Source organism: Equus asinus, chromosome 4 (genome assembly GCF_041296235.1).
Source record: "Equus asinus isolate D_3611 breed Donkey chromosome 4, EquAss-T2T_v2, whole genome shotgun sequence".
In the NCBI taxonomy this organism is placed as follows: domain Eukaryota; kingdom Metazoa; phylum Chordata; class Mammalia; order Perissodactyla; family Equidae; genus Equus; species Equus asinus.
Genome location: NC_091793.1, coordinates 16,088,496 through 16,102,003, shown reverse-complemented (window position 1 = coordinate 16,102,003; position 13,508 = coordinate 16,088,496). Strand labels below are relative to the sequence as shown.

The window sequence follows — 13,508 nt, the reverse complement described above, 5'->3', positions numbered from 1 at the left end:
ATTACTTAAAATAATTTCTCTGCCCGTGGGAATTTTTTTTTTCTGCTTTTTTCTCCCCAAAGCCCCCCGGCACATAGTTGTATATTGTTAGTTGTGGGTCCTTCTAGTTGTGGCATGTGGGACGCCACCTCAGCATGGCTTGATGAGCAGTGCCATGTCCATGCCCAGGATCTGAACCGGCAAAGCCCTGGGCCACCAAAGCAGAGCACGCGAACTTAACCACTCGGCCATGGGGCTGGCCTCAGGAATTTTTTTTAAAGTAGAAAAATATACATATTTTAACCATTTTTGAGTGTACACGGTGGCATTAAGTATATTCACACTGTTGTTCATCCATCGCCACCATCCACCTCTGGAACTTTCTCATTTTCCCGAGCTGAAACTCTGCCCGTTAAACATTAACTCCTCACTCCCCCTCCCCCCAGCCCCATGTTTGCTTCTTTTCTCTTGAGGAAGATTGGCCCTGAGCTAACATCTGCTGCCAATTCTCCTCTTTTTGCTGAGGAAGACTGGCCCTGAGCTAACATCCGTGCCCATCTTCCTCCACTTTATATGTGGGATGCCTACCACAGCATGGCTTGCCAAGTGGTGCCATGTCTCCACCCGGGATCTGAACTGGCGAACCCCAGGCCGCCAAAGCAGAATGTGCAAACTGAACCACTGTGCCACCGGGCTGGCCCCCAGATTTGCTTTTAAGAGAACGACAAAAGCCTACCTCGCAGCTCCTAGGCGCCCCAGTGCAGGTGTAATCCTAGAAGCCTAGAATCAGGAAAGTGCTCGTGATTTGGAAATCTGAAGAGCAGAGGAAAAGAGCCGATAAAATTTCCTTTAAGTCGCCCTGCAAATTGTCGGGGGTTTGTGGTAACAAATGGTGATGAGAACTATGTGCCATGTCATATAGACCAGCTGAATCTAGAACCACGAATGGCCGAGTCGATTCTCCCACCAGCATGGGCCGGGGCTGGGGGTGGGAGGTGACAGATGCCAGGGCCTGGCATGTGCTCCCCCCAGTATGCAGTGTGGTGGGCTCCTCCTTCAGGTCTGCCCTCTGTCCCTCTGGCACCTGGAGCAGTCTGAGCCCTCGGCGAGGGGAACGGTCCTGATAGCTGAAGTGGAGGAGACAGTTGTGGTGGCTCCTGTTTGTTGAGGCTGGCTCTGTGCAGGCCCCACACACTGTCCTGGCAGGCAGACTCTGGCCATCCCTGTGGTCCCCTCATCCCCCACCTGCCCTTGTCTTCCAGATCCTCCCCAGCCTGCGGGCCAACGGTACGATGCTGGATGCAGTGGACAATTGCTCCATGCTCTACCGGCTGCAGATGGAAGGTAGCCAATCTCTGCACTCCACTTTGGTTCCTCTCTCCTCCCACAGAATGTGGGGAATGTGCAGGGCTAGGCACGAGCTCGTTAGTGAGCCACTCCATGTCACTGCTGCAGGCCTTGCAACGGCATGCCTGGCCACGGCCTTGGGTACCAGCTCTGCAGCTGCCTTCCAGCCGGCATGAGGCCAGTGGGCCCAGGCCACCACTGCCCTTTCTTCCAGTTCCCACAGCTCCTTGGTGTGCAGGCTTCAGACTCTGTGCCCAGGGTGGCAACTGTCATTCCCATGGCCTGCCCACCAGGCCTGTGGGGTACAGGTGGCACCTGGCCACCTGTCTCTGGGTGCCACCTCCTTTCCTAGAACAAAGCAGGTGAGAGTTTCTCAACTCCCTGGCACTTCAGAGCAAGAGGTTTCTCAATACTGTCACCCTATGCTCTCCAGGGAGCCCGGCCAGGGCTGGCCACAGCTCTGGGGGCTACGGAGGGTTTCCAGCCAAGCGCAGGACAATGTAGGGAAGCGGCCTGGGCAGGGTAAGCTACTTCTAGGAAGCTTCCTGAGGAGGGTGAATGTGAACCGTGGAAAGATGGGTAGGGTCTTGCAGAGATGGGAAAGGATGTTACATGCAGAGAGCAGCCTGTTTGAAACCCCCAGGACACAGAAGCCAGCAGCCTGTTATGGGGACAAGTGACCGGAGGGTCACTGTGGTTAGATGGAGCGAAGGAGGCTGAGGGGTGGGGGGGGGGTGGGGAACCCCCGTGCGGGAAGGGCAGGGTGAGGAGTCTGGCATTTATCTGGGTGTGCAGGGAGCCTTCTGGGGCAGAGACGGACAGGTTCCGGATCTGCCGCAGAGAAAGAGTCCTCTGAGCAGTGGGGGCTGCTGAGCCAGGGAGGCTGGGGCCAGAGGCCGGGAGATCAGCGAGAGGCTACTCACTTTCTAGCCAGCTTACTGACGTTCAGGCCGTGAGGCAGGGAAACTGAAACCTGGGCTGGTGGGAAGCCTGTGTCATGTCCAGCCAAAACCGTCCAGAAGTCAGTGGAGAGGGGAGGAGCCGGTGGGAGGGTTGAGTCCTGTTGACCCTGAGACCCTGTTAACCCTTTGCCTGTGGAGGCAGAGCTGGAACACTGCCTAGAAGTCTGAGAAGTCGAGGCCTCAAGGCTGGGCCGCCCCAGGGTGTGTGTGCGAGGGAGGCTTGGGAAGGGTGGCAGGGGTTCCGGGGGCCAGGGAGAGGGAAGACAAAGCTGCTCGTTCCCTCACTGTGCAGAGTGGGGACTCAAGAGCCGTGTCCAATGTGAAGGCTGAGAGATAGAGGTCAAGGGCGACATCTCTCCTTAGGGAGGTGCCCACAAGGAGCAGTAGAAACAATCTGGTAACTTCCAGGAATCGGGAGGGACAGGAGGTGGGAGGTGGTATTGGAGAGCAGAGCAGAAGCAGGGACGGTCTAGAGTTGAGAAATCCAGACACAAAGGTAGAAGGGTTTACTTATTAATCAGGCAGATTTTATTGAGCACTTGTCATGTATCAGGTGTTGTACCAGTGATGACCACGGACAGGATTTTTTTTTTTTAACATTTTATTTTTCCTTTTTCTCCCCAAAGCCCCCCGGTACATAGCTGTTATGTTTTTAGTTGTGGGTCCTTCTAGTTGTGGCATGTGGGACGCCGCCTCAGCATGGCCTGATGAGCGGTGCCATGTCCGCGCCCAGGATTTGAACCGGCGAAACCCTGGGCCATCACAGCAGAGTGCACGAACTTAACCACTCGGCCATGGGGCCGGCCCCCACGGACAGAATTTTAAAAGTGGTTTTGGGATTCGTCAAAGGGGCCAGAGACTTTGCTTAATACTCCTCGATAGTTTTTTAGATTTTTTTTTTTATTTTTCCTTTTTCTCCTCAAAGTGCCCCTGGTACGTAGTTGGATATTTGTTTGGGTTGTGGGTCCTTCTAGTTGTGGCATGTGGGACACTGCCCCAGCATGGCCTGATGAGCGGTGCCATGTCCGCGCCGAGGATCCGAACCCGTGAAACCCTGGGCCGCCAAAGCAGAGCATGGGAACTTAACCACTCAGCCACGGGCCAGCCCCCACTTCGATAGTTTTTTAAATTTTCTTTCTACCCTCTGCATCTGTTGCTTTTATGATTACATGGAGTTAATATAAACTAGGCCCAAAGTCCTCAGCTCGAGGCCAGATGCCATCTGGCAGCCCTGCTCGCAGCCTGGACTCCTCACCTGGAGCACGGTCATAAGGCCCTCTGCAGGTGTGCGGGTGCAGGAGGCCCGTGTGCAGGACGCGCCCCTGAGCCTCACGCCAGGCCCATGGGTTTTGTCCCCATGTCCTCAGGGGTGTCTGTGGGTGAGCGGTGGCAAGACGTCCTGCCTGTGACCAAGAAGCACAGCCGCGACCACATCCTCCTGTTCAACGATGCGCACTTCCTGATGGCGTCCCTGGGCGCTCAGGATCCCCAGACCACGCAGGAGCTGCTGACCACCCTGCAGGATGTCATTGAGTATGCAGAGGGGCCAGGGCCCTGGAAGGCCCTGCTGCCAGGGTGGGGTTGCCTCCACTCTGCTGAGAGGGCAATGGGGTGCCGAGGGCGTGCCAGGGTGGGAGTGCCATGTGCTCCCGGTGTCAGTGCCACCTCCGGTCGGCACAGTTCTTCCCACTTTACAGAGGAGCAAACTAAGGCCAGAAGTTGGGGGCCCTGTCCAAGGCCACGTCACCAGTGAACAGGAGTTCAGCCCAGTTCGACTGAGCTGAGAGCCCTGTTCTCTCCCCTCCCCTGCTGCTGCTTCTCTGCCAACTCACCTGATCAAGGCAACTCCTGTGTGTCGGGCACAGTGCCCAGGGCACCGGGCTGAGGAAGAGACAGCCCCTTCCCTCAGGAGCCTGGGTCAGGCGGGGAAACAGATGTGCTGTGATGGGGGCAGCCTGCTGAGGGCACCTTCTTGGGCTGGCAGGTCCCCGGGGGAGAACTGTCAGCACCTCCTGGCCCGTGATGTGGGGCTGCCCCTGTGCCAGGCCCTGGTGGAGGCCCAGAACGGGAATCCTGACCGGGTTGTGGAACTGCTCCTGCCCATCCGCTACCGGATTGTCCAGATTGGAGGCAGCAATGCCCAGGTGAGCCCCGGCCTCAAGCCCTGCCAGCAGCTGGAGCATGAGCCCAGGTCCAGGAGCCCACACCCCAGCAGCCCAGTCTCTCCACGGGGTTGTTGCCCGTGGTGTGGGAGTATCCTCATCTTTCACACCCCCCGGAATTGGTCCTTGAGAGAAGGCTGGCCTGCAGTGGGTTGAAGGTGGGGTTGAGGTGGAGATGGGCGTCCTGGCCCTCCTCCCACGTTACAGGAGCCTAACTTGCCTGACTGACCTTCCAGAGAGACATCTTCAACCAGTTACTGATTCATGCGGCCTTGAAGTGCACCTCTGGCGTCCACAAGAACGTGGCCCGGTGAGTTCCTTGCTCATGTGCCAAAGCTATCCTGGGGAAGGTTTCCGAGCATAGCTGCTCTCTCTCATGGGGACTCCTCGTGGGCATCCCGGGTGCCTTGAGGCTCTCATTGCCCTTGGCCTGAGGTGGTTCCCGCCTTTGAGGCTGTGAAGACCCAAGGCTACAGGGGCTTGGCTCTCCCTTGTTAGTGTGCTCCACTTGGCCAAAGGGGACCTGCTCCCCCACCCCCAGGCCCACCTTCCTGCCCTCCCCAGCCCACTCCTTATTCTAGCCATGCTGAGCTACAGTTACCCAAACGCATTCTGCTCTTTCAGGTCCCTAGGCCTTTGCATGTGCTGCGCCCTCTGCCTGGGACACCCTTTCTCCTTTTTCACCTGGCTGACGCCTACTGATCCTTCAGGCCTCAGCTCACGTTGTCCTCTCTGACTGCTGGGTCCCGGGACGGGTGGTGGGCAGGCAGACCCAGGCCCTGGCTTCGTGGAGCTCACCTCTCCTGTGGGAACTGACACTAAGCACTTAATCACACATACATAAACTGCCATGAGGGCAGGGCGTATTGCTCTGAGAGGCTGTGATGGGGCACTGAGCCGGCAGGGAGTCAGAGACGGAGGGTGCCCCATGGAAGTGACAGTTGAAGGCAGGCCTGAAACCTAGCAGATCCCACCAGGCTGCGGGTGGTCTGGTTAGGACGAGGGGCTGGAGGGGTGTGGCTGGAGGATTGGGGATGTCGGGATGGGGGCACCCCAAGAAGAAAACTCTGCCAAGCCCAGCCATTGCCAGCAGCCTTGGTAGTCCCACATCCCGCTCAGTCGCCCCACATGGGGCGGCTGAGTTCTTGGCTGGCTCCTGCACCAGCCCGTGTGCTCCTGGGGGGAGATGTGACCCCCCTCCTTGTGTGGGTCCCCTGCCTCCCAGTGGAACACCAAGGGGAGAGGAGGAAGAGAGGAGCCAAGGGGAGCCCAGTGGGCAGAATGGGTGTTGTGAGACGCGGTGAAGCTGTCACTGCCCATGTGGGGTGGCCTCTGCTGGGCTTTTGGATCGTGTGGAAAGCCCCAGGTCTAAGTGCAGGCACAGGCAGCCTGCGGTGGGCGAGACCCAGCTGCCCCGACAGTGTTTCCAAAGTGAGCAGTGCGGGTGTTGACGGTGCTGATGAAACTGGTGTGGACACTGTGTCACAGCCAAGTCCAGATGGACACACTGGAATGGGTTAAAACTCGAAAGCATCTTAGACATAGGCCCCTCGCTGTTCAGCCCTCCATGGCCATATGAAAAGCCACACACGTTTCTTTAGTGGTTGAGCCCCTTGGAGAGCTCCAGGCCGTGGTGCGGGTGAGAGTTGGCACCTCTGGTGGCAGCTGGGGTCAGGGGAAGTGGGGCCGATCGGACCGAGACGAGGGCTGAGAGCTTGAGCAGGGGAGCTGGGGCAAGCGTGGGGTGGGGGGGATGGGGTCTATGCTGGGGGTGGGGTGCTGCGCAGCAGGGGGTCTGTGCTTGGGAGTGTTTGTGGGGGTGGGAACAGGCCGCCCAGGCAGCCTGGAGCAGACACCAACTGTGGAGGGGGAGCCTGCTGCTGTCAGGGCCCCTGCCATGGTGTCTGCACCCCAAGTGCCAGCCCCTTACCCCACAGGATCACTGTTGTCAGGTGTTTGGGGTCTTGGCCTTAAATGAAACTTGCTTTGTTTAAACTTGGGCTTTTCTTACACTATCTCTTCCGCCGCTCGCTTTCTCGAACAATCTCAGGCGGGACTTCCCCTGGTCCCCCATAGATGTGCTCTACCCTCTAATCCCAGCACTCACTATGGCTGGAGGATGGGCCCCAAGTTCCTGAGGCAGACGAGGCTACAGGGATGTGCTCACCCTGAAATTCTTGTCACTTGAGGCATCACAGGGACGTTGTCAAAATGTTCTCCAAACACTGACGTCCTGGTTACACTACTGCTCAGAGAACGCTGGGCTCTGAAGTCCACACTTTCTCATCCTCACGCCTCCGCCCCCCCCCACCCCCCCCCCCCCGCCCCGGCCCAGCGCACCACCTTCTCTCCTGTTCCCGCCCAAGGCCAGGCCTTCTGCCTCTGGCCTCTTGTCCATCCTGTCCCCTCTGCCATGATCCCCTCTGCCATCATGCCGTCCCTTCTCTCCAGCAACCTGGGGAGGGGAGTGTGTTGCTCTCTGCCCACCTCAGCCCCAGCCCCTGTGTCCTGCCTTGGGGCTGAGGGACCATCGAGCCCCCACATCCTTCTAGGAGGTTCCATCACAGACCCTGTCTCTGTTTCCGCAGGAGCCTTCTGATGGAGCGAGACGCCTTGAAGCCCAACTCGCCCCTCACCGCGCGGCTCATGCGCAAGGCATCTGCCGTCCACCTCCTGCATTGAGCCAGGTCTGGCGCCTCCCCAGCGGGCAGAGCAGCTGTCCACTGGTTCCGTAGGGTTAGAAACAGCTAGAGCCTGTTTGCTAGGCCTCTTATGGGGAATCTGTGGCTTTAAGCAGAAAGCCCTGTAACCAGCAGCATTACAGGAAGGGGGAAAAATCAATCTTAAACATGATTCAGAATCTTCTTCTAATCCTTGTTAGGGGCCGAGGTGCAGTTCTAAGCAGTCAGAACCAAGGTGGGTGCTGCTGGTGCCAGTGCCCTGCAAATTCTGTTTTCCCAGGGCACTCTTACACCTATCTCCTGGTGGTTCAAGGGTTGGAGGTGGGGGTGGGGTGGGGACGGGCGCAGCTGGGGAGGAGTCTTCCACACAGCCCCCAGGCTGCCCCGGCATAAAGCCTCTCATTTTGTCTTCCTCGTCATATTCTAGACAGCTTCTGTTGTCCCGTCTTTTGGGTGAGGGTACCCACAGCGGACAGGGACTTGCCCAGGGTCACAGCCAGTGGAGGCCCCGCTGAGATTCACCTCAGGCCCCTGTCCTTCCTGGGGGAGGGGACCCCACCTCGCTGCCTGTGGCCTTGGCCCCTGGCTGTTGCCCCCAACGGCTCTTGCAAGCACAAGGACAAGAAGTGGCCCTTCTGCGGTCCCTGGAGAGAAGACTTTGAGCTTCCTGGAGGCTTTGGTGGCACACATTTGGGCTCGTTGATCCTTTATTCTACACTGCAAATCATAAAGGGGCCTCGGGTGCCTGGTTCCCTGTCAACAATGACTTTAATCATACAAATGCACATGCGTTGAGCCAGTACACCTTCTGGGTGAGAGCATGGAGCTCAGGGGTTACCCTGCTGTGGCCAAAACCGAAGCCTATGACGTGTGATTTTAACAAGATCTGAGCCAGTCCTATAAATGACACCTTGGCCTCCTGCTCCCCTGGCATCAGCTTGGCCCCGACATCCCTTGTGAGCGAGCTGCAGATGTCGGTAGAATGCGCCGGCTTGGTCGTGCTGCCTGATGGGCGATCCCAACTCACAGATGTTTCTCAGGCTCCTCCAGTGCATCCTGACATGAAGGAGGGACTCACCGAGGCAGGGAGGGGGCAGGTCTCCTGGGAGGCAGCAGAGGCCTCCAAATCGATTAAGCAGATTCCTGGGATTAAAATAAATTAGTTGATTGGTTCCTTTGACTAATTGTTGCTGGGCAGGCACCTTTGAGCATCTCCCATGTGCCAGGCCTGGGCTGGGTCCTGGTGAGACAGGCTTCTCCTTGAACTTGAGGTGGGGGTAGGGCAGAGTGTCAAGAAAACGGATACTTACAATAGGATTTTGAGGGAGATGCCATCTCCACTCAGAAGCTGGTGACACTTCCCAAGGGGGAGCCTGCCCTCCATCCCGAGCTGTCCCTTCCTGCCGGTTGCCCTGACAGAGCCTGGTCACACCCTTCTCCTGCTTCCAAGCAAGCACAACTTGGCCAGGGAAGCAGGAACCCTGGTCCTTCCTCAGGGAAGCCCTCTGCTGCCGCCCTGCAGGCTGAGGGTGCCTCCTCTGTGCCCTGCAGCCCTCGGCACCTGCCCTCGCTATTGCACCTTTCTCCCGAGCTGTAACCTCCTCAGGTCAGGGTCAGCACCTGTCCCAGCATCACCCAGCACATGGCCTGCACTGAGCACCTGTCAGTGCATGTTGGTGAATGAACCCATGAGTGAATGCATAAACAAATGAAGCTGAATCCTACCAGGGGAAGGAAGAGGGTTAATCTGCAATGGACAGGCTGACGTTGGACGAGAGGAGGAGGCCCAGAGAAGAGATGGATGAAGACATCCTTTAGCGTGGCAGCGACAAGTGATTAGTAACTGGTGCTGCTTACTGTGCACCTACTGTGTGCTGACACGATACAGGTAGAGGGGCATCAAGAGTGAGTGTTGGGGACCCTCACCTCCAGCGGACACCCACAGGGCTATGGAATCCGACACTTGGGCCAAGAGCCCTTGAGTCTAGGGCCCTCTGGGCTTCTTGCTGCTGCAGTCGCCCTGTGGGGGTGAGTCAAGCAAGCCTGGGTCTTGGGACTGTGGGTGGAGCACAGACTGCACCAAACTGGCTGCTGTCTTCAGGAGGCCTGGCAGGTGGAGGGAAGCCTGGAGCTCCCAGGTTGCAGGACCCCAGAAAGGCATCCTGCCTGGGAGTGAGCAGGACCTCGGACAGGCATCTGGGAGACAACTCAACCCAGCACCCTCTTTCGAGCCCCTCTCTGTACCCAGGCCTGAAGAGGGGGCCACTCCTGCACCTCCCTGTTCCCTGAGCCAATAAGTTCTCTTTCTCTAGCCAGCTTGAAGCTTTGAGTTGTAACTCAAAGGTTCTTGACTGATAACCTGCAGCTGGGATTTGCACCTGGGTGTGTGGTACCATCTCTCTTCAGTTAAGCAGGATCCTGAGCAAAAGACAAGGGAACTCAGAAGGGATCCCATGGCCAGAGGCTCAGGTGGGAAAGGCAGGTCTGGGGGAGCCAGCACTTCAGAGCCCAGTGGGGGTGAAGCGGGAGGCTGAAGGCTGCAGAGGGAGCCTCTAGATAGAAAAGAGGTGTTAGGGATGCCAGGATGAGCCAAAAGGGGATGCAAAGCACAGGCTGGGCTCCTTCAAGCTGCCAGACCCCCCACCTTACCCAGTTCTCACTCAGCTCTTGCCTGGTACCCAGCACAAGGCTGGGGGAGAGCAGTGACTGAGACCCCAGCCTGCCCTCTAGGAGCTCACAGTCTCATGGGGAACTGGACTTGCGATCAGGAGTGAAGTGGGACCATCAACACGGGGTGATGGGTGTGGATGGGTGAAACTAGGGATGTGGGAGCCCAGAGGGAACCCCAGCCAGCCTGGAACCCTGCTTGGCGGAGCTCCTGGGGGATGACTGCCCCCTGGACAGCTCCCCACCGAACCTGCCCAAATAAGTAGCTCATCATAGTCCCTGAAAATGGTGCTCTCCCTCCAGAGTCCCAGCCTTCCGGGGGCAGACCCTGAGAATCATCCCAGGCTGCTGTTTCCTGCCCCCTCTTCCATCCACCAGCCCCAGATAATTAGAGCAACACCTTCATACCCCCGTGCCCTCGGTGGAGCCCCTCATTTGACTCTCAAGCCCATGAGTTGGGTATTATTTATACCTGGTCCACAGTCCAATGCTCAAGTGAGGTCTCCAGCTGCCGCTGATTGGCCACGTGCCAGTCCTCCATGTGGTACAGATCAGGGAGCTCCTGTTTGCCCCAGCACAGGCGCTCCCCCATGCAGACTCCATCACCTGGCCATTAGACCCTGCCTTGAGGCACACCCCTCCAACCTGCCCACCTTTGCTGTCAGAACAAATGCAGCTCCCCAGCGGGTGACAAAGCCCAGGCCAGGCTTCTGCCACACTCTGGCTGTGCTCAGGCCCTCATCGCTGGCCCGCACAGCCAGACAGCCTCTGCTGGTCCAGAAGCAGGAATCAGCGTGTCTGGTCACCCAGTGTCATCTGTGCGGTCCTCAGGGCAGGGACTGGGTTTTGTTACTGTGTTAGGAACTGACACACACTTCTTTACAAAGCGAGTAGATGCGCCTCTTTCATTTGGTCTTCACATCAACACCATAAGCTAGGATATTTTTTTTCCTGAGGAAGATTCACCCTCAGCTAATATCTGTGCCAGTCTTTCTCTGTTTTGAATGTGGATCACTGCCGCAGCATAGCCACCAAGGAGTCGTGTAGGTCCGCGCCTGGAACCGAACTTGGGCCGCCGCCAAAGTGGAGCGCCTAACTTAACCATTAGGCCAGGGGCCTCTCCTCCGTTTACAAACACAGAGCTAGGAACAGAACCATGACCCCTGCCACACTAACTGCCCCAATGCCGAACCTGCAGGGACATGTACAGTGAGTCCTAACGACCCCCCAACCCTAAGCTGCGCGCTCACCGCAGGCCCGCGCCGAACCCCGGGCATGCGCAAGCTCACTGCGCCGCGTTCCTCCTCCTGTGTCCTCCGACTACAACCCCCAGAATGCACCGGGCGCGGCGACTTTGCGCCGCTCTTTCAAACCGGCCAATCCGCAGCCACGCCGGGCCCCCCGCGCCCCGTTTAAATCCGGGGCGGAGACGCGGACGCCCGGGTGTCGTGGCCACTCGGGGCGAGGGTCTCGCCGTGGGTCCGGGCTTGGGCTCCCCTTCGAGGGTGAGGAGGGCTGGGGCGGGCCACCCTCCTCGCGGGGGGTCCAGGGCGGGAGGGCTGCGCGCAGCTCAGACTGGGCCTGGGCTCTGGCTGGAGGCCGAGGGGAGCCCGGCGCTGCGCCCGGGCTGCAGTGAGGACGGGGCCGCCCGGAAGCCCCCCGCAGCCCACCCGAGAGCTGGGAATTTTGTTGTCCGGGGCGTTCAGGCCTCACTCGGACCGGCGCCCCTTGGGGCTGCGTCGCGGAGGGTCTCGGGCCACCTCTTGGGTGGCCTCTGCCGCCCTCCGGCTCCCCGACGCGGCCGCGCTGCTCGCTTCGCTGTGGGGGGCGAGCCGGGTCTGGGCGCTGACACCTGCTCACTTCTGGCCTCGTCCTCCCTGCAGTGACTCCCTGACAGCTCTCGCCATGGAAGGAGGGGATGGCAGCGACGAGCCTGCCGCCAGCCAGGCCGGAGAGGCGAAAGGGGACGTTCCCGTGAAGGATGGTACGTCCTTGTTTGTGCGGCGCTTTGTTCAGGGAGCTCCGTGGAGATGAAGCTGGATGTAATGCTTCAGCGAGAGCTTACTCGTGTGTTTATTCATGGCCCCTGTCTTCAAGGAGTTTGCATCCCTCTAACGTCTTTGTTTTTCGGTTTCCTCCATCCCCCTTTGCCCCCAGTTTTAAGGTCCATCCAGCAGGGATTCTGACCGGCTTTGTTTACTGCAGCATCCCCAGTGTGGAGCACACTACTTGGCACTTCGTAGGCACTCAGATATTTGTGGAGTTGAATTTTATGCTTGCTTCCTTTCTTTGTTGCTGGTTTCTGTTTGCTAAGACTTGTTTAGGATCCTTGCGACCATGTCAGTGAGTGAGCCTGGCCTGTAACTTGCCTGTCTTGTTCTGTGCCTGTCTGGTTCCGGTGTTGAGGCGAGAGTACAGCCTCACAAAATGAGCTAAGGGCCGTGCCCTCTTTTCTTTTGAAGTGCGTTGATATCATTTTGTCCTTTGTTCCTCACAACACCCACACCAGGCAGATAGCCTGGGTCTCCGAATAGCCTTAACACTTCCATTCTGCAGAAGCCATCCTGGAGACTTTGGCAGTCGTCATTGCTTCTTCATCGTATCTAGGAAGGTATTTGCTGCCCCCCTCTCCTCCTTCCTGTTGCATCCTCCCTTTCAAATATCACCCCATTGCTGCTTCTTGAGGACTTTTTCCCTTCTGTCACCCTCCCTGAGTAGGCTTACTTTCTGCCTGTCCATTAGTTCATGTCCATCATTGATATACAAATACCTTCTGTAATTTCACTCGTCCCCAGATCCTCTGCTCCCTCTCCATTGCTCTGTGCTTCATTCAGAGGCAGACTTCAAGAGCTTTCTGTTTGTTTTGCTGTTTTGCACATCCCTCAACCCCTACCAACACCTTCTGCCCTCACCACTCCACTCAAGCTGCTTTCATCAGCCACTGACGACATCTGTGTTGCGAAATCTACTGTCATTTTTCTGTCCTCTTTTAATCAACCTCTCAGTAACATTCGACCTTCTCTGCTTCTGGAAACTTCTCTTGCTTGGCTTCTGAGGCATCTTGGTTTTCCTTCGGCCTCCTTGGCTGGTGTATCTCCATCTCTTTGCAGGCTCCTCTTTCTCTACCATCTTCTGGAGCTCATCTTCCCCAGGACCTGGTCTGGGGTCTCTTTGCACTTCCACCCTAGGGGCTCTCAGGCATTCCCATGGCTTTCAACCCCATCTGCTTTCTGCTGGTGCCCACATTTTGTCTTGAGCTCAGTCTCTCCTCTGAGCTCTGGACTTGTGTATTCACCTGTCTGTTTGGCATCTTCACATGAATGTCTTGACCTCAAACTCAGCTTGTTCCCCCTGCCACCACATTCTTTCTCATGTAACTAAATGACCCCTCCGTTCACCCAGCTGTCCAAGTTGTGAAGCTGCCACATTCATTCAGTCATCAATTACTGTCATTTCTGCTTTCAGAAGATGTTTTGGAACCATCTACCTCCTTCCAACTCCACCCAAATGCCACCACCTTGGTCTTAGCCACATTAACTCACTTCCACCTACTTGTATATTTTGCACTTTAGCCAGTGTATACCTTTGTAATTTCAATAGATATTGCCTGCTTCCTTTCTGATACACTCTACACAGCAACCAGGGTCATCTTTTAAAAACACAAGTTAAGGGGCCGGCCTGGTGGCATAGTGGTTAAGTTTGTGCACTCC

General features: G+C 57.3%; 2 protein-coding genes across 3 annotated transcripts in view; both read left to right on the top strand.

The window, feature by feature from the left end:
* Positions 1-8,311, top strand: part of TTC38 (tetratricopeptide repeat domain 38) — a 30,650-nt gene extending 22,339 nt beyond the window's left edge. For both annotated transcript variants that reach the window (XM_044777728.2, XM_014864473.3), the window contains 5 exons: positions 1,242-1,323; positions 3,656-3,821; positions 4,273-4,432; positions 4,687-4,760; positions 7,039-8,311. In XM_044777728.2, the coding sequence (XP_044633663.1) occupies positions 1,242-1,323; positions 3,656-3,821; positions 4,273-4,432; positions 4,687-4,760; positions 7,039-7,132 (576 nt within the window). In that variant the 3' untranslated portion in view covers positions 7,133-8,311. The remainder of the gene's footprint in view (positions 1-1,241; positions 1,324-3,655; positions 3,822-4,272; positions 4,433-4,686; positions 4,761-7,038) is intronic.
* A 2,861-nt stretch (positions 8,312-11,172) lies between these two features.
* GTSE1 (G2 and S-phase expressed 1) overlaps positions 11,173-13,508 on the top strand; it is a 29,082-nt gene continuing 26,746 nt past the window's right edge. Inside the window, exons 1-2 of the mRNA XM_014864471.3 lie at positions 11,173-11,303; positions 11,682-11,782. Of these exons, the coding sequence (XP_014719957.3) occupies positions 11,704-11,782 (79 nt within the window). The 5' untranslated portion in view covers positions 11,173-11,303; positions 11,682-11,703. The remainder of the gene's footprint in view (positions 11,304-11,681; positions 11,783-13,508) is intronic.